This window comes from Salvelinus fontinalis, chromosome 4 (genome assembly GCF_029448725.1).
Source record: "Salvelinus fontinalis isolate EN_2023a chromosome 4, ASM2944872v1, whole genome shotgun sequence".
In the NCBI taxonomy this organism is placed as follows: Eukaryota; Metazoa; Chordata; class Actinopteri; order Salmoniformes; family Salmonidae; genus Salvelinus; species Salvelinus fontinalis.
This window is the reverse complement of record NC_074668.1, coordinates 45,220,793-45,239,591: the sequence shown is the minus strand read 5'-3', so window position 1 is coordinate 45,239,591 and position 18,799 is coordinate 45,220,793. Positions and strand designations below refer to the sequence as shown.

At 40.1% G+C, this 18,799-nt stretch overlaps 1 protein-coding gene across 1 annotated transcript in view; it reads right to left on the bottom strand.

Annotated features, from left to right (window-relative positions):
* Positions 1-18,799, bottom strand: part of LOC129853869 (collagen alpha-1(XXVII) chain B-like) — a 144,962-nt gene that overhangs the window by 62,128 nt on the left and 64,035 nt on the right. The window contains exons 11-13 of the mRNA XM_055920333.1: positions 16,207-16,260; positions 15,413-15,457; positions 10,042-10,095 (exon numbers count right to left, since the gene is read on the bottom strand). Coding sequence (XP_055776308.1) covers positions 10,042-10,095; positions 15,413-15,457; positions 16,207-16,260 — 153 coding nt within the window. The remainder of the gene's footprint in view (positions 1-10,041; positions 10,096-15,412; positions 15,458-16,206; positions 16,261-18,799) is intronic.

Genomic DNA, 18,799 nt, shown 5'->3' with positions numbered 1-18,799 from the left:
AACATATGTAATTACGCTGTAACAAGTATTGTAATTAATTTTAATAATTCATAGTTACACTAAACTAACAACATGAAACTGGTGGTAATTGCAGTCTGTAATTACAGAAATGTAACAACGAATGCTTGTTCAAGTTCCCGATAGCAACCGAATGCACATTTATTTCAGTCTGCACGAACCACATTGATGATACCCAGGCACCGGTCGACCTTTCGTTTGAAATGCATTGAAGCTTATGAGCGCTATTGCAAAAACGAGGGGTTTACATATACTGTATATATTTTTTTAAATAGTTAAATAATTGAATGCTACATTTGACCTTGAAAGCAACTGTAGCAAAGGATGGCAGGGCTTGACAACGGGTGAATTACTTTATTAAGCATCAAAAAACATTTTTAACACATTAATAAAAAGTTATGGCTCTTAATAAACAGTTATTCATAAAATTGTGAGCCCATTAAGCTTGGTTGAATAATGGTTAATAAATGCACAAAATGGTCGTAAGACAACTTCTTATTTCATCATGTAACCTTGCAAGGGTTTCACGATTGACGAACATTCTCACTTTTGGATGGGATGCATTACCGATTTCGATTAAATATTACTTATAATTACTTAAAATATGAGTGAAATAGTTTTCCTTCCATTTTTTTCATTAACTTCTCAGGGATATGTGGGACGCTAACGTCCCACTTGGCCAAAAGCCAGTAAAAATGCAGAGCGCCAAATTCAAATAAATTACTATAAAAATCTAATTTTCATGAAATCACACATGAAAGATACCAAATTAAAGCTACTCTTGTTGTGAATCCAGCCAACATTCAGTCAGAATTCAAATAGGCTTTACGAGGAAAGCACACCAAACGATTATGTTAGGTCAGAGCCAAGTCACAGAAATATACAGCCATTTTTCCAGCCAAAGAGAGGAGTAACAAAAAGCAGAAATAGAGATAAAATTTATCACTAACCTTTGATGATCTTCATCAGATGACACTCATAGGACTTCATGTTACACAATACATGTATGTTTTGTTCAGTAAAGTTCATATTTATATCCAAAAATCTGAGTTTAGGCGGGATGCTACTGTCTCACTTGGCCAAAAGCCAGAGAAAATGCAGAGCGCCAAATTCAAATAAATTACTATAAAAATCTAACTTTCATTAAATCACACACGAAAGACACCAAATTAAAGATACACTGGTTGTGAATCCAGCCAACATGTCAGAATTCAAATGGGCTTTTTGGCGAAAGCAAACGATGCTATTATCTGAGTATAGCAACAGAGTAAAGAAAGAGAGAGAAGCATATTTCAACCCTGCAGGTGCAACACAAAACGCAGAAATAAAAATATAATTATTGCCTTACCTTTGACGAGCTTCTGTTGTTGGCACGCCAATATGTCCCATAAACATCACAAATGGTCCTTTTGTTCGATTAATTCCGTCGATATGTATCCAAAATGTCCATTTATTTGGTGCGTTTGATCCAGAAAATCAAACGCGACTACAAAATATCTCAAAAGTCACCTGTAAACTTTGCCAAAACATTTCAAACTACTTTTGTAATACAACTTTAGGTATTTTTTTACGTAAATAATTGATAAAAATTGAAGACGGGATGATCTGTGTTCAATACAGGATTAAAACAAACTGTAGCTAGTGACCCTAGTTCAAGATGGCCGTACTTCTTCATTACACAAAGGTAAAAACCTCAACCAATTTCTAAAGACTGTTGACCTCCAGTGGAAGCGGTAGGAACTGCAAGAAGGAATCTGGATTCCCAATGAAACTCCATTGAAAAGAGAGTGACCTCAAAAAAATATATAGCTGAATGGTTTGTCCTCGGGGTTTCGCCTGCTAAATAAGTTCTGTTATACTCACATACATGATTCAAACAGTTTTAGAAACTTCAGAGTGTTCTCCATCCAAATATACTAATGATATGCATATCTTATCTTCTGGGGATGAGTAGCTGGCAGTTGAATTTGGGTATGCTTTTCATCCAAACGTGAAAATGCTGCCCCCTATCCTAGAGAAGTTAAGTATGTTACCCCAACAACAGAATGGTGTGGGCATATATAGGTCATAAAAAATATTCACGCAAGTAGACCACTGATTGGCCAGTTCATCCTCCTCTTAATCGCTGATTGGCCAGCTCATCCTCCTCGGGGAGATGACGACATGTTCTATGAGGAAATACAAAGCATTTGTTTGAGGTGGGGTTTTTGAAGTGTTTTTTTCTCCAATTTATACTTTGGCCACAAATACCAGTACAGATGTCGGATTTTAATATGACCCATTTCGTCACAGATTGATTGATGAGGTTTTGATGTTTGTGTGCTGTGCCTTTTTTTCTCTACACATAGTGTTGTGTGTTCCTTCCAAACAACACAACTTTAGTTTCATCTGTCCACAGAATATTTTGCCAGTAGCGCTGTGGAACATCCAGGTGCTCTTTTGCAAACTTTTTTGGACAGCAATGGCTTCTTCCATGGTGTCCTCCCATGAACACCATTCTTGTTTAGTGTTTTACGTATTGTAGACTTGTCATCAGAAATGTTAGCATCTTCCAGAGATTTCTGTAAGTCTTTAGCTGACTTTCTAGGATTCTTCTTAACCTCATTGAGCATTCTGCGCTGTGCTCTTGCAGTCATCTTTGCAGGACGGCCACTCCTAGGGAGAGTAGCAACAGTGCTGAAATTTCTCCATTTATAGACAATTTGATTTACCATGGACTGATTTTTAGAGATACTTTTGTAACCCTTTCTAGCTTTATGCAAGGCAGCAATTCTTTAATCTTAGGTCTTCTGAGATCTCTTTTGTTCGAGGCATGGTTCACATCAGGCAATGTTTCTTGTGAAATGCAAACTCAAATTTTGTGAGTGTTTTTTATGGGGCAGGGCAGCTCTAACCAAAATCTCCAATCTCGTCTCATTGATTCGACTCCAGGTTAGTTGACTCCTGACTCCAATGAGCTTTTGGAGAAGTCATTAGACTAGGGGTTCACATACTTTTTCTAACCTTCACTGTGAATGTTTAAATGATGTATTCAATATAGACAAGAAAAATACAATAATTTGTGTGCTATTAGTTTAAGCACACTATGTTTGTCTATTGTTGTGACTTAAAGATCAAGAAGAAGATCAAATTTTATGTCAAATTTATGCAGAAATCCAGGTAATTCCAAAGGGTTCACATACTTTTTCTTGCCACTGCATCTGACACGAATAACAAGTAACAGAATCAATTTCCTCAGTACCTATTAATGAATGAAGTTGACACCGACCAGAATAATTATCCAATGGTATAAGGTCCTCCTCTTGTATATTGCTTGGTCCATCATTTTGAACATGACAGCTAAGCTTGCATGCAAGATATCATACAAGCTACGATTTTTTGACATCGTTTAATGTTTACTGACTGTTTAAGAATGATTAATAGCCAGAATAGTGGTGTTTCAATGTAAAGCTAATATTGCATTAGAGCTGTTCATATTTTTTTTTATTTTCTAATGAGTAGGCTTGCTTTGTGATTAATTCACTACAACTTTCACAACCAAGCATATTATTAAATTACACCAATGTTCAAGATAACATGGTTGTATATTAATTGAAAACTAATATTGAATAGTGATATGATGTAATCTAAATAGATTATGCCTAGGCTACTGTATCCTAATGTAAGCTACATGCATTGGCTATAAAACAAATACTGGCATGTGATAAAGGATAACATAATTATATAAATGCATATCAAACAGGAATATATGTTCAATGAAATGAATACAGTATTGTCATATTATTGATACCTTTCTCTCTCCTTGCCGGGGATTAGACAGATGAACTGTAGTCACCGGATCCCCAAGCCCCATAAAGAAACGTGAAGACATCAACACTAAAAGTTCAAATGTTTATTGGTTTTCCTGTGTCTGTGTATGAGTCCTTAAAACACAGTCCATTGTACAAAATAAGTCATTTCCAAGTGAGGGATATAAAGAAGATTAACCTCCAACATTCATAAATTGTTCAGTACATGAGGGCAAATTTAGTCTTGACACCCATATGTTTTTTTTATAGACAGGACAGGAGTTTACAGGTTTTTGTTCCAGCCCTTGACTAATAGCATAATTCAACACATTTTTGTCTATATTGAAGACTTGCACACCGTGCAATCCGCTGGGACAGAAATCACGTCTGTATTTTAGAATGAGCTTTACAATGTCCTGACAAATCTGCATTATAAAAAATAGCATGGGTGAATCCATTTCTAATTTCAGTGCTGGTTCAAGTCGCTGAAGCCACAACTACTTTTATTAATGTGCAATCGTTTTGTTAACAGTTTTGTATATTTTTAGGCTTGGTATAGTTGTTTAGAGTAAAAGTAGAATAACTTAGCCTCTAATTTGAACTAGTAACACCAACCCCGATGGTGCAACACAATAGGGGATGAGAAAGTGGCAAGAGAAAGTTAGCTAACGTTAACTAGGTAAACAGACACTGCATGCAGGTAGCTAGCACAATAGACTCATCACCAGAATTCACAAATAACTTGGCTGGCTAAACAGAACACAGTTGGTTGTATTTCCTACGTTTTTTTTATCAGATGTTGTTAAAATGTCTTACTTCCAAACGAGTCGAGCAGGAGTGTTTTCTCCTGGCAAGCCACATTTTAAAAATGTTTTTTAACCTTATTTAACTAGGCAAGTCAGGCAAGAACAAATTCTTATTTTACAATGATGGCCTACTCTGGCCAAACCCGGACGACACTGGGCCAATTGTGCGCCACCCTATGGGACTCCCAATCACGGCCGGATGTGATGCAGCCTGGATTTGAACCAGGGACTGCAGTGACGCCTCTTGCACTGAGATGCAGTGCAAGAGGCGTCACTCGATGCAGTGCCTTAGACTGCTGCGCCACTCGCCAATGCAATGGAGTAAAATGTGATTACAGTCACTCAACAGTTGAATGAAAAATTCATATGACAATCATTTGTTGAACATTTTAACATCATTTGCTGAATAAATAAAAGTTAAACCTACATTTCGCAAAGTTATTACTTATTCTTCAGGAATATGTTATCCCAAGCGGGGACTTCTGTCCGACATTAATTATGATTATTATAATATTTTTTTCGCTGCACCGCTAAGTGTTATGGGATAGCTTCCCCGACTAAGGATACATGGGATTGGGACATGCCAATTTTGACATCCTGCCTAGAAATCCTGCCTCAAAAGGAAGCATCCTTATTATCGCCAGCTAATGTCTCGTTAAACCATCAATACGCACTAAATTCACCCGCACAGCTGATCTCAAGTGCAACGATTATTGATCACCTCATTATCGCTCCCTAAAAGAGGATGCCGGTGTCCTGCTTGCAAGTCTTTCAAGATATGTTCGCCCTCTGGTTGGTATTGTCATCTCAACTTATGTCATAGCCTAATGGAGACCAATATATATCTTGTGTTATTAAGATATATAAAATGATGGTTGTTGATGTGTATGGCTGCATTTCAGATAAATGTTTGTACATTTGAATGTTGCAGTAATAGGACCTAGGCCTAGTATTTGAGCGAGCGAGAGAGAACATTATTTTGATAGCAAGCCCTGATCCCAATTGACTGCCCTCACATGGAGAGAAAGAGAACTGCTCATTTTCAGCCACTCACGAGGCTGATCTGAATTTCCTGATGGATCACGCAAATTCTCTGAGAAAAAAGAGTGATCAAGTTAGGATCCGACATCCGTATAGGACTAGTCAACAACATTATTTGGATATGAGTTAACAGAATAAGAACTTTTAAAAGTGAGATTTTGACTGGGAAGTTAGTTTAAGGCAACACGTCAAGATCTGCCCATCTGCGCAATGCGCTCAAAATAACAACAACCTCGAACATGCCCACAATTTGTGTTTACACAGACTCCTAGTGACAGTGTGCAAAGAACCGGGATCAATAAGAAGGTAATGTGCAAAATCCAGACATAAGAGATTGCTGCGAAATAAGCAAAGTGTGGTAGAGTCAAAAACGTACAACCAGGAGAGAGTAGGTAGGTTTTCCATGCATTTTTTTTTGCTTTTTGTATACTTGTGGTAACTCACCTATGAGTAGTTCCTTTTCGATGTAAACACTAGCTAGTTTATTAATGTTAGCAAGCACCATTATTAGTATAATGCTAGCTGTGTACCATAACAACTAGGTAGCTAGGCCTAGCAATAGGCCTAAACCCTAAATGATAGAAATCATGATAATAATGATAGCAGACATATTGGAGGAAGGATTCTATACCGTCTCTGATTATAGCTAGCTAGTAGGCTAATTGTTGTGTATTTGCTAAATTGTCATACGTTATTTTTCTCCACCACAGATTTCCATAAGGTCTCAGAGTCCAGAAAGAAACAGATGAAGACAGATCTTTGTCGATTTCCTAGCCTATACACGTGCTAGCCTAGACATGTGCACTATCGTCTAGGACCAATGGTTCTTCAGAGGTCACAAAAGGGTTCTTTACTCTTTTAATGATATTTGAAATGTAGGGGAGGCGGTTTATTCAAATATTTGGGTGTGTGGTTTGCACACAGCTCTTTTTGTTCTTTATAGAAGCATTCTGCATAAAGGTTCTATAAAATAACCATAAAAAAGGGTTCTATATAGACCCAAAAAGGGTTGTAACCAAACCCGAACCGTTTTTGAATATGTAACCTGTTATATAAAAGTGATAATGCCCTCGAAGCCGGTGTATGGGGGATATTTTGGCACGGTTTGCCGGCCCTTGACGGACAATATACCCTCCAAACATTGGCTTCTCTGGGATTATCACTTAAGTACCCCTCAAGATACACAGGATTTAGCTCGTTAAAATTAAGTGTACAACTAGTAATTATATTTGACTTATACAGATAGTACTCTGTGGTGTACTAGTGGGTTTATCTTCCCACTTGGATGGTAAAGGAGACTCAGGTTGTCATAATGGGAAACATTTACATTAACTATAAGTCATTTTTAAATGTATAATCTGGGATGACACCCATATGGTAGACCCCAGTCAGAGAGGTTGACGTATATCTGATCTGTTTTTGTAATCTCAACCAAATTAACCCAGATTATACACTTTTGGGGTTAACTTCCTAGCAACAATGTGGAGATTTTAAAGAGTGTACATTTACGGGTTGGTAATTAGAGCATAGTGAGCCTTCAACCTTTCTAATCTTGGACACCCAGTGCAACTGTCCACAAGAGATTACAACCTTGTGAAAGTTGTTACTGAATCGGATGCTGAGAGTAGAAACAAAACACTAAATTGGTAAAAAGCATGGTAACCCGCATTTGTTGTACAACTCTGTAATTATCGACTGTAACAATCACAAGTTACATGCTGTTTTTATAGTGTAACTATGAATTATTACGTTTAACTACAATACTTATAGTGTAATTACACATGTTATAGTTATAGTGTAATTACACGTTATTACATTTTAATAAGGACCCCTTAAAATGTAGTGTTACCAGGTACTCTATGTCTCTAAGCATGTCAATGAATGAGCATACGTATGAATGTGCAATGATCCAGATATCACTGAGTCCACAGAAAGCCAAGTTAACAAACAGATCACCGACCATTTCGAGTCCCACCGTACCTTCTCTACTATGCAATCTGGTTTCCGAGCTGGTCATGGGTGCACCTCAGCCACGCTCAAGGTCCTAAACGATATCATAACCGCCATCGATAAAAGACAGTACTGTGCAGCCGTTTTCATCGACCTGGCCAAGGCTTTCGACTCTGTCAATCACCGCATTCTTATCGGCAGACTCAATAGCCTTGGTTTCTCAAATGACTGCCTCGCCTGGTTCACCAACTACTTCTCAGACAGAGTTCAGTGTGTCAAATCGGAAGGCCTGTTGTCAAAACCTCTGGCAGTCTCTATGGGGATGCCACAGGGTTCAATTCTCGGGCCTACTCTTTCTCTGTAAATACCAATGATGTCACTCTTGCTGCTGGTGATTCTCTGATCCACCTCTACGCAGACGACACCATTCTGTATACATCTGGCCCTTCCTTGGACACTGTGTTAACGAACCTCCAAAGGAGCTTCAATGCCATTCAACACTCCTTCCGTGGCCTCCAGCTGCTCTTAAATGCTAGTAAAACTAAATGCATGCTCTTCAACCGATTGCTGCCCGAACCTGCCCACCCGCCTAGCATCACTACTCTGGACGGTTCTGACTTAGAATATGTGGACAACTACAAATACCTAGGTGTCTGGTTAGACTGCAAACTCTCCTTCCAGACGCACATTAAGCATCTCCAATCCAAAATGAAATCTAGAACCGGCTTCCAATTTCGCAACAAAGCCTCCTTCACTCATGCTGCCAAACATGCCCTCGTAAAACTGACTATCCTACCGATCCTCGACTTTGGCGGTCATTTAGAAAATAACCTCCAACACTACTCAGCAAATTGGATGTAGTCTATCACAGTGCCATCCATTTTGTCACCAAAGCCCCATATACTACCCACCCCTGCGACATGTATGCTCTCCGGGGCTGGCCCTCGCTACATATTCGTTGCCAAACCCACTGGCTCCAGGTCATCTAGTCTATGCTAGGTAAAAGCCCCGCCTTATCTCAGCTCACTGGTCTCCATAGCAACACCCACCCATAGCACGCGCTCCAGCAGGTATATTTCACTGGTCATCCCCAAAGCCAACACCTCCATTGGCCGCCTTTCCTTCCAGTTCTCTGCTGCCAATGACTGGAACAAATTGCAAAAATCACTTAAGCTGGAGACTTATATCTCCCTCACTAATTTTAAACATCAGCTGTCAGAGCAGCTTACCAATTACTGTACCTGTACACAGCCCATCTGTAAATAGCACACCCAACTACCCCATATTCTTTCTTTTTTTTGCTCTTTCGCACCCCAGTAGCTCTACTTGCACATCATCATCTGCACATCCATCACTCCAGTGTTAATGCTAAATTTTAATTATTTTGCCACTATGGACTATTTATTGCCTTACCTCCCTAACCTTACTACATTTGCACACACTGTACATAGATTTTTCTATTGTGTTTTTGACTGTACGTTTGTTTATCCCATGTGTAACTCTGTGTTGTTGTTTTTGTCGCACTGCTTTGCTTTATCTTGGCCAGGTCGCCGTTGTAAATGAGAACTTTGTTCTCAACTGGCCTACCTGGTTAAATAAAGGTGAAATAAAACATTTAAAAATGTAAAAAGTCCAGAGCTCCTTCATGGTGTGGAGGGCTGTGGTATAAATTATCAAAGACCAAACAGTGAATGGCTTGTGGCACATAACTATGTAACTAACGGTAACACTTAATAACTAACTATGTAACAAAGTCTCAGACTGGAATCATTATCCGACCAGGACTCAGGAGGAGAAATCTTCAGGTCTTACTTCCAGAAAAAAAACAAGTAAGAAGTAATCAAATGCAGTGCGAGGTCTACATATTATCAATTCATCAAGTGTGACTTATGTTTAGCATGTCTTTCACCATACACATTTTGTGTGTGTGTGCGTGTGTGTGTGTGTGCATGTGTTTAGTTAAAGACTGCCTGGAGGCAAACAGCCATGGTGTGCAGTTTCGCTACTTCAGTGCACTCGTGAAGTGATCAAGTACTCTTAACTGCTGTACTGATATTATGTAAATCAGTCATTCAAATTCTGTAAAAAAGATTGTTTCTGTTGTTGTGCTAATCCTTGAATCCGAACAAAGATATTAAATCAAGTAGACCTACGACTGTATAAAAACAACAAGAGAAACCTTCAAAAAGACATGCTAAACCTAAAATAAAATAGTTTATTAGTATTTGTTTTCTCTTTGATTGAGCCTGCCTGAAGGGCCAGATGGGCAGTCATTGAACTTTCGGGACTATTCCTGTTGGTCCATTGTGCCAGGCAGACTCTATCAAGTGCCGCTTAAGTATTTGAAAGAAACAATATAAGCTGTTATTTGAACCCAGGTCTGGAGTGATGGACAAGGGTGTTCAAGGGGACAGGGGGAGACCTGCTGTTTCACTTACTGGGTTTCCGTCTGGTCCTGGTGGTCCCCGCTCGCCAAAGTCCCCGGGAAACCCCTGAGTAGACAAACACACAGAGAGGAGAGAACAGACATGTTATCACTCTGTATAGTACAGGGGTAGCACAGAGCTCTTACACACTATGGGAGAAACATAGAAACACAACAGTCTGCAATGCAGCAGGCAACCAAATAGCAGCAATAGAAATAGAATGTACTAGACCATAATTGACATGGCCAACCATTACATACCGTTATTTTCCCAAACCCAGAGTTGACCGTGAGAAAATGTTCTTGGAATATTAGGCTTCCGAGTATCAATCACATTGGTGTGGCTATTATCCACAAAGCTACAGTATTCCATAAAGTGCACTATCGTGTTTTATGTTGCTTAACATTCAGTTCAACACAGCAGCAGATAAAAACACCGTGACGATGATCATAATTATACTCATAGTGGGTGTTTGTTAATGTATGATTAACACATTTACCACTGTTTTGTTACTGTACATATTGACAAAATACACTGAACAAAAATATGAACACAGCATGTAAAGTGTTGGTACCATGTTTCGTGAGCTGAAATAAAAGACCCCGAAATTTCCATACGCACAAAAAGATGATTTCTCTCAAATTTTGAGCACAAATTTGTTTCCATTTCTGTGAGTGTGCCTTGCTTCTTTCCCAAGAAAATCCATCCACCTGACAGGTGTGGCATATAAAGAAGCTGATTAAACAGCAGGATAATTACACAGGTGCATCTTGTGATGGGGACAATAAAAGGCCACTCTAAAAATGCAGTTTTGTCACACAACACAATGCCACAGATGTCTCAAGTATTGAGGGAGCATGCAATTGTCCACCAGAGCTGTTGGCAGATAATGAAATGTTCATTTCTCTACCATAAGCCACCTCCAATGTCGTTTTAGAGAATTTGGCAGTACGTCCAACTGGCCTCACAACCTCAGACCACGTGTATGGCGTTGTGTGGGCAAATGGTTTGCTGATGTCGACTTTGCGAACAGAGTGCCCAATGGTTGCAGTGGAGTTACTGGCAGGCATAAGCTATGGACACTAACACAATTTCATTTTATCAATGACAAGTTGAATGCACAGAGATATCGTGACGAGATCCTGAGGCCCATTGTCGTGCCATTCATCCGCTGCGATCACTTCATGTTTCAGCATGATAATGCACAGCCCCATGTCTCAAGGATCTGTACACAATTCCTGGAAGCTGAAAATGTCCCAGCACTTACATGGCCTGCATACCCAACAGACATGTCACCCATTGAGTATGTTTGGGATGCTCTGGATCGACGTGTACGACAGCGTGTTCCAGTTCCCGCCAATATCTAGCAACTTCGCACAGCCATTGAAGAATGGGACAACATTCCACAGGCCACAATCAACAGCCTGATCAACTCTATGTGAAGGAGATGTGTTGCACTACATGAGGCAAATGATGATCACATCAGATACTGACTGGTTTTCTGATCCACACCCCTACCTTTTTTTTAAGGTATTTGTGACCAACAGATGCATATCTGTATTCCCAGTCATGTGAAATCCATAGATTAGGGCCTAATTTACTTATTTCAATTGACTGATTTCCTTATACGAACTGTAGGTCAGTAAAATCTTTAAAAATGTTGCATGTTGCATTTATATTTTTGTTCAGTATACATTCACATTCTCAAAACACAAATTCTTATCACCACTAGTCCCATGTTTCTCCACACTGCAGTTTTGTATGAACCAAACACAAAGGCAGCACTCAGTTAGCAAACTCCATCCCCTTTCGTAGAGGTTCGCGGGAATAAAACCCCAAGCAAGCAACAATTTCAAGCTGCACCCTGCAAACAAGCTCCTTGGTCTCTTCATTGCTAGTAGACTTCGTGCGGCGGTATGACATTCCATGGCTGAGTGTTTGGGAGGGCTCCATGCTGCGCTGAGCCTCGCTGGCAGGAGCCCTAACCAGCCTGGGGGCTGACTGGCCTGGCTCTGGATCTGCTGACTGGGCTCTTCCCTTTCCTCCTCCCGCCTCCAACTGTTCCATTATAGAATCAGAGAACAAGAGCCGCGATGCTCCGATAGGCTAGACTAAGGCTCTGGGAGGCTGAGGGTTCTGCTAGGCCACACGCTCAACGTGTGCTGCTTGTCCCGTTGCCAAGGTCAACAACAACCTGCTACTGCTTCAGCTTCGGTGTTCACCTTTCTCCACACACAGGAGACAAGCGCTGTAGTTAGTGTATGTACTGTCTGCATGATGAATGGCACTATTAGTAGAGGTCTTCTAGCCCCACAGAGTGGGATGGAAAATGTAACATTAGATGAAGCTATGGAGATCTCACAGGCAGTTCTATTATATGACATATTATTCAGATATATAGTCGAAATGTTTCTGTGGCAGGCAATCTTGAGTAAAGCATTAGTCAAAGATCTGGGGGAAAGTAATAAGTTGGTAATTGCTGCAATGTGATGCCATTGAAAATGTGGAAAACTCCACTTCTCTCCAAAACTCCAATAGTACACTCTTTAAAAAAAAGTTGCTATGAAGAGCTTAAAAGGGTTCTTTAGCTTTCCCCATCAGATAAGCCTTTAAAGAACCATTTTTGGTACCATGTAAAATCCTTTCCACAGAGGGTTCTCCCTGTAACCAAAAAGGGTTCTACCTGGAACTAAAAAGCGGTTTCTTATGGAGACAGCCAAAGAATCGTTTGGAACTCTTTTTTCTACGAGTGTACAGGTGTAAACAAAAACATATGACTCCTCCTCAGCTCTTGCATTGTTTTTAACTCAAAGGTGTTACTTGAAAGATTGTAGGTAGTATGACCTCTGCTGCAAGGTAATGCATCTGATTCCACATTCGATGAACTGTCATATGCAAGGTGCCACTGAACTTCCGCTAGTTACTGTGAAAAGATGCTCAGAGGACTGAATGTAAAGAGGCAAAACTAGCTACTGAAGATGAGAAGGAGAAGGAGGAAGGCTGGTATGGCGCCACAGAGACAAACACACCGAGATGCCATCGTCAAATGCAGAAGCAGCACTCTCCTCAACATCTATTGCTGTTCTGTGCCAGCTTTAGTTCTTGTTTCAATGACCATCATCAGTTTAATAAACCACTTCATCATGTACCATTGTGAAGCTATGCTTGGAAAAATATCTCTATTACATAAGTCATTGGGAACATCAGGATTTTCCATGTAAGCACAACTCAATATGTTTATGGGAGAATTGAAAATTCCCATGCAGGCGCCAATGAATATACTTCCCTGGTCTGTGGCTAGCTGCTCTGGAATTCCAAAACCAAAAGTTCCTTCACCACATTGCGCCAATGTAATGGACTTTGTAATAGTCTTTAGATGAACAAAATACAAAACACAGATATGCTCTGTGAACTACCCTTTGAATGAATGCCATTCAGATCTCAATGATATCAATGTTCAACATTAAATGATTAAATATATAAGTAGAACTTGGTGTTCATCATATGTAATAATATACACTGAACAAAAATATAAACGCAACATGCAACAATTTCTAAGATTTTACTGAGTTACAGTTCATATAAGGAATTCAGTCAATTTAAATCAATTCATTAGACCCTAAACTATTTCACATGACGGGGAACACAGACATGCATCGATTGGTCACAGATACCTTAAAAGAAAGTAGGGGCATGGATCAGAAAACCAGTCAGTATCTGGTGTGACTACCATTTGCCTCATGAAGTGTGACACATTTCCTTCGCATAGAGTTGATCAGGCTGTTGATTGTGTCCTGTGGAATGTTGTCCCACTCCTCTTCAAAGGCTGTGCGAAGTTGCTGGATCTTGGTGGGAACTGGAACACGCTGTCGTACACGTCGATCCAAAGCATCCCAAACATGCTCAATGGTGACATGTCAGGCGAGTAGCAGGCCATGGAGGAACTGGGACATTTTCAGATTCCAGGAATTGTGTACAGATCCTTGCGACATGGGGCAGTGTATTATCATGCTGAAACATGAGGTGATGGTGGCGGATGAATGTCATGACAATGGGCCTCAGGATCTCATCAAGGTATCTCTGTGCATTCACATTTTCAGCAATAAAATGCAATTGTGTTTGTTGTCTGTAGCTTATGTCCGTCCATAACATAACCCCATCATGGGTCACTCTGTTCACAACGTTGACATCAGCAAACTGCTTGCCCACTTGACGCCATGCACAATGTCTGCCTTCTGCACGGTACAGTTGAAACTGGGATTTATCCGTGAAGGACACACTTCTCCAACATGCCAGTGGCTATTGAAGGTTTGCATTTGCCCACTGAAGTCAGTTACAACGTCAAACTGAAGTCAGGTCAAGACTGGTGAGGACAACGAGCAAGCAGATGCAGTTTCTGAGACAGTTTCTGCAGAAATTCTTTGGTTGTGCAAACCCACAGTTTCATCAGCTGTCCGGATGGCTGGTCTCAGATGACCCTGCAGTTGAAGAAGCCAGATGTGGAGGTCCTGGGCTGATGTGGTTACACATGGTCTGCGGTTGTGAGGCTGGTTGGACGTACTGCCAAATTCTCTAAACCGATGTTCGGAGGCGGCTTAGTGTAGAGAAATTAACATTAAACATTCAACATTCATCTCTAGTGGATATTCCTGCAGTCAGCATGCCAATTGCACGCTCCCTCAAAACAGCTGAGGCATTGTGTTGCGTGACAAAACTGCACAATTTAGAGTGACCTTTTATTGTCCCCAGCACAAGGTACACATGTGTAATTATCATGCTGTTTAAACAGCTTCTTGATATGCCACACCTGTCAGGTGGATGGATTATCTTGGCAAAGGAGAAATGTTCACTAACAGGGATGTAAACAAATTTGTGCACAAAATCTGAGAGAAATAGGCTTTTTGTGCGTAGAGAAAATTTGTGGGATCTTTTATTTCAGCTCATTAAATAAGTGGTCCAACACTTTACATGTTGCGTTTATATTTTTGTTAAGTGTATAATCACTGGGATATTTGGCAATAGTGTCAATTGGTGCCATAGTTGTACTCCTTCCAACTCTTATCCTATATTTACTAATTATATACTGAATAGACTATGGAAATATACAGACTTATGACTCAAGGGGTAGCCAGCCATCTCCAGAGTGAAAAGACAAATCTTCCCCTCTGGTTGTGTGGAGGTTACCACAACATAAATCCCAGATTTATGGCTAAAGTCAAGGGGGGTCCATACACACTCAAGACTTCCTGTGAATAATAGACATGCCATGCCCACTAAATTACCCTAGACCTACAACTTCTAGGTATCAGAGAATGGAAAAAATAACAGTTGATTTCAAAGTATTGGAATTGTTATAAAAAGGTATTTTGAGAGAAAACTTTACCGGCCTACCCATCTTGCCCTTCTTGCCACGAACACCAGGAATACCCTAAGGAGGTAGAGAAAAAAGGGATGAAAGAAGGAAGGAAGGAAGAAGAGGAAAGGCAGAAGAGAAGAAAGAAAGACCAAGAAGAGGAGACAAAATGTAAATAATATTTCATGTTTATTTTACAAATAGATTATGAATGGTTCTTAAACATAGCCTACTAAAACCAATAAATAATATCAAACATGTCCAAAGAGACTCTCTCTACTATAGACTACAATTTTGCACCACTGGCCTGAGTCCTTCTGGGAATATGAGTCTATGAGTTCTGGTCAGGCTAATCCGAAGCAGCTCTTGCTCCAGCTCCTTAGCATTAGCTCCTGACTATTATCCCAAACAGTAGGGATGGCTGGAATTCCACCAGAGCTTGATCCTGTCCAAATATTGTGAGAAGGGCCTAGGGCTACTCCAGACATCTCTTGGTGGTTTGGTGGAGCGTGCTTACTGGCATTTCATCCAGTGTAAGCACCTTTATTTCACAAACTCACTAAGAGTCAGACCTGACAATCGTGACTGACAACTAATGCCCATAGGAGGGGTTTCAGCTATTGTGCATTTCCCCCCATAGGACTAAGACATGTACAGTAGGGTGTTGTTTGCCTTGCTAATGCATGTAGTAGTAGTAGTAGTAGTAGTAGTAGTAGTAGTTACAAGAGGTAGAAATCATCATTTTCTTGGAATGTAACGCTTTTAGTATCTTTGTCATATTCCTATTTTGAGTACTGTATTAAGAGTTATTCTGGACTACTTACTCTCTCACCATCAGGTCCAGGAAGGCCAAAAAGCCCCGCGATTCCTATGAAACCCTGCAAAGAGAGTTGTGGAATTGGGGAGAAAGGAGGAGGGGGGGGGGGGGGTGAAGGGAAAGGGGGAGGGGTGAAAAGAGGGTAGAGTTAGAGCATAGGAAAGAAGTGAAGAAAGGGATAGGATGAATGGATTGAAAGGGATTAGGGATGAGGAACAAAGAAAATACACATTAGAATGAAGTGCTATACATCTCTTCTTTGGTATCATCCCATCAGTGTTGCTTTAGTCATTTTTGGGAGTTTCTGTTGGCTCCAGGCAGGTGGCTCTTCATGAAGAACCAAGCCTTGAGGCAAGTGTATATGCCCATGGACTGCATGGTGCTGCCTTCCACGATGTAGTCCAAGGGCACATACCCTCACGTCAGGGATCTCTGATGAGTCCGGTCCAAGGGTGCTGCTCAGGGATGGAGGGTGAGAGAGATGGAGGAATGGAAGGAGGAGAGGGAGGAGAGAGAGGGGGAGAGCAGGGGAACTGAAGAACAACGGGTGATACAAATGTTAAAGGGAAAAAATACATGAACTGGACCATGTTGAGTTTCAGATTAGCTATACAAGCAACAACAACAACACCAGCAACAACAATTTACATTCAGTGAACAAGTGATTCAAGACAGTGTTCAACAGAAAGTATTTTCTTGCTAATTGCTTGTACAGTACTTTAAATGTTTTGTTGTACCAACATCACCATAACATCATCACAGAAAACTCTGCAATTGTAATCATACCCAGCTAGCACATTTGGTTCCTTGGAAGTTGTGGAAACATATGTTTTTGGTTTCACATTGGTTGTGGGAATGAAGCCATTTTCTGACCGGGAAACTGAACGTTTTTTAAACAGAAGTGAAAGAAGTGAGAACAGAATTGAAAATTTTGCCTGTTCTGGAAGAAATTAAAAAGTTAAGTTACATGGAGATTCTGAGAACATTTTACTCTGGGATGTTTTATTAACACTCTGAGAAGGGAAGTTATAGGTTATTTTTAGGTTTTTGAATAACTTCCTTAATGTTTCATTAAGACTTTTAATAACCCTACTAGTTTATTTTGGGTTAACTTTTTGGAAGCACAGATGGATATTCATTTCCTTAGGCATTAGTCATGTGAACACATTTATTTTTTTATTGTGACACAGCATCAGTGAGATATGAACACATCTGTTCTCTTTCCATGGAATTAATCCACTGCGCAACCAGGATAGAGCTAGCATGCCATATTTCATTGAATTTTTATGTTAATTTTAGTACATTTGGGGTATTTTATCCCCTTTTTCGTGATATCCAATTACAATCTCATCTCATCACTGCAACTCCCCAATGGGTTCGGGAGAGGCGAAGGTCAAATCATGCGTCCTCCGAAACATGACCCGCAAAACTGCGCTTCTTTACACCCGCCCGCTTAACCCGGAAGCCAGCTGCACCAATGTGACGAAGGAAACACCATTCGCTAGTTCTGTCATTGTACTAAAATTCCCACAGAAGAATGTTGTTTCTTAAAATTCTCGGAACAATTTAAGAACATTACTTTAATCAGAACCATAAGGAAACCCGTAGGAAACGTTATGCTGAAGTACTGAAATGCCCACAGAAGAACGTTGTTGTTAAATGTTCTTGGAACTATTTGAGAACATGACTTTAAATAGAACCATGAAGAAACCAGTAGGAAACGTTATGCTTAAGTACTGAAATGCCCACAGAAGAACGTTGTTTCTTAACACTGAACTATTAGCGAGAATTCCCAATGACAAACTAGTTGGAAAACATTCCTAGAACATTACCAACATTGAAATTAAATGTAACCATGTTTGAACTTTGAGGAAACGTTCTGTTAAAGTAATGAAATAACGAGAAAATAAAGTTTTTTTTGTCAATTTCCTTAAATGTGTTAATAATATTCCAAAGCCAAGCAACTATCCTTCACCATGTCCAGAAAGTTCTGGGAAGATGGTATGCAAAATAACCATAGGACGACTGCGCTCTAACCAAGCTCTAAGAACGTTATGTGCTAGCTGGGTGGTGAGTTAACAGGGCTGTCTTGGACAAATGGCATTTATATCATGTATATTTTTTTGTGACCACTCTGGTTCTATTGATTCATATAACATGCTTTTCACAGTTCATTTAACACAGCAATTGGCAAGAGAGTCTGGAACAAAGTCATCTTCAGAGTGGGGTGTACTTTACTGTAAAAACAGAGGAATTGACTGTATGGCATTTATCTTTGTCTGTATACACCTTACTGTGAATCTGACCTGGGTTCAAATAGTATTTGTTTCCGTTCAAATACTTTGAGCATTTAATAATATATGCCATTTAGCACAGACGCTTTTATCCAAAGCCACTTACAGTCATGCGTGCAACCATTGTACATATGGGTGACATCAGCGGGAATCGAACCCACGACCCAGCCTGTCTAGGGTATCAGATGGATGGGTTTTGCACTTTTGGGACTCAATGAAGTGTAGCTAAATTATTTATAAGAAAACAATGAATACTTAAACCCAGGTCATATCCATGTTACATGGATATGTTGAGCATGCAGGCAC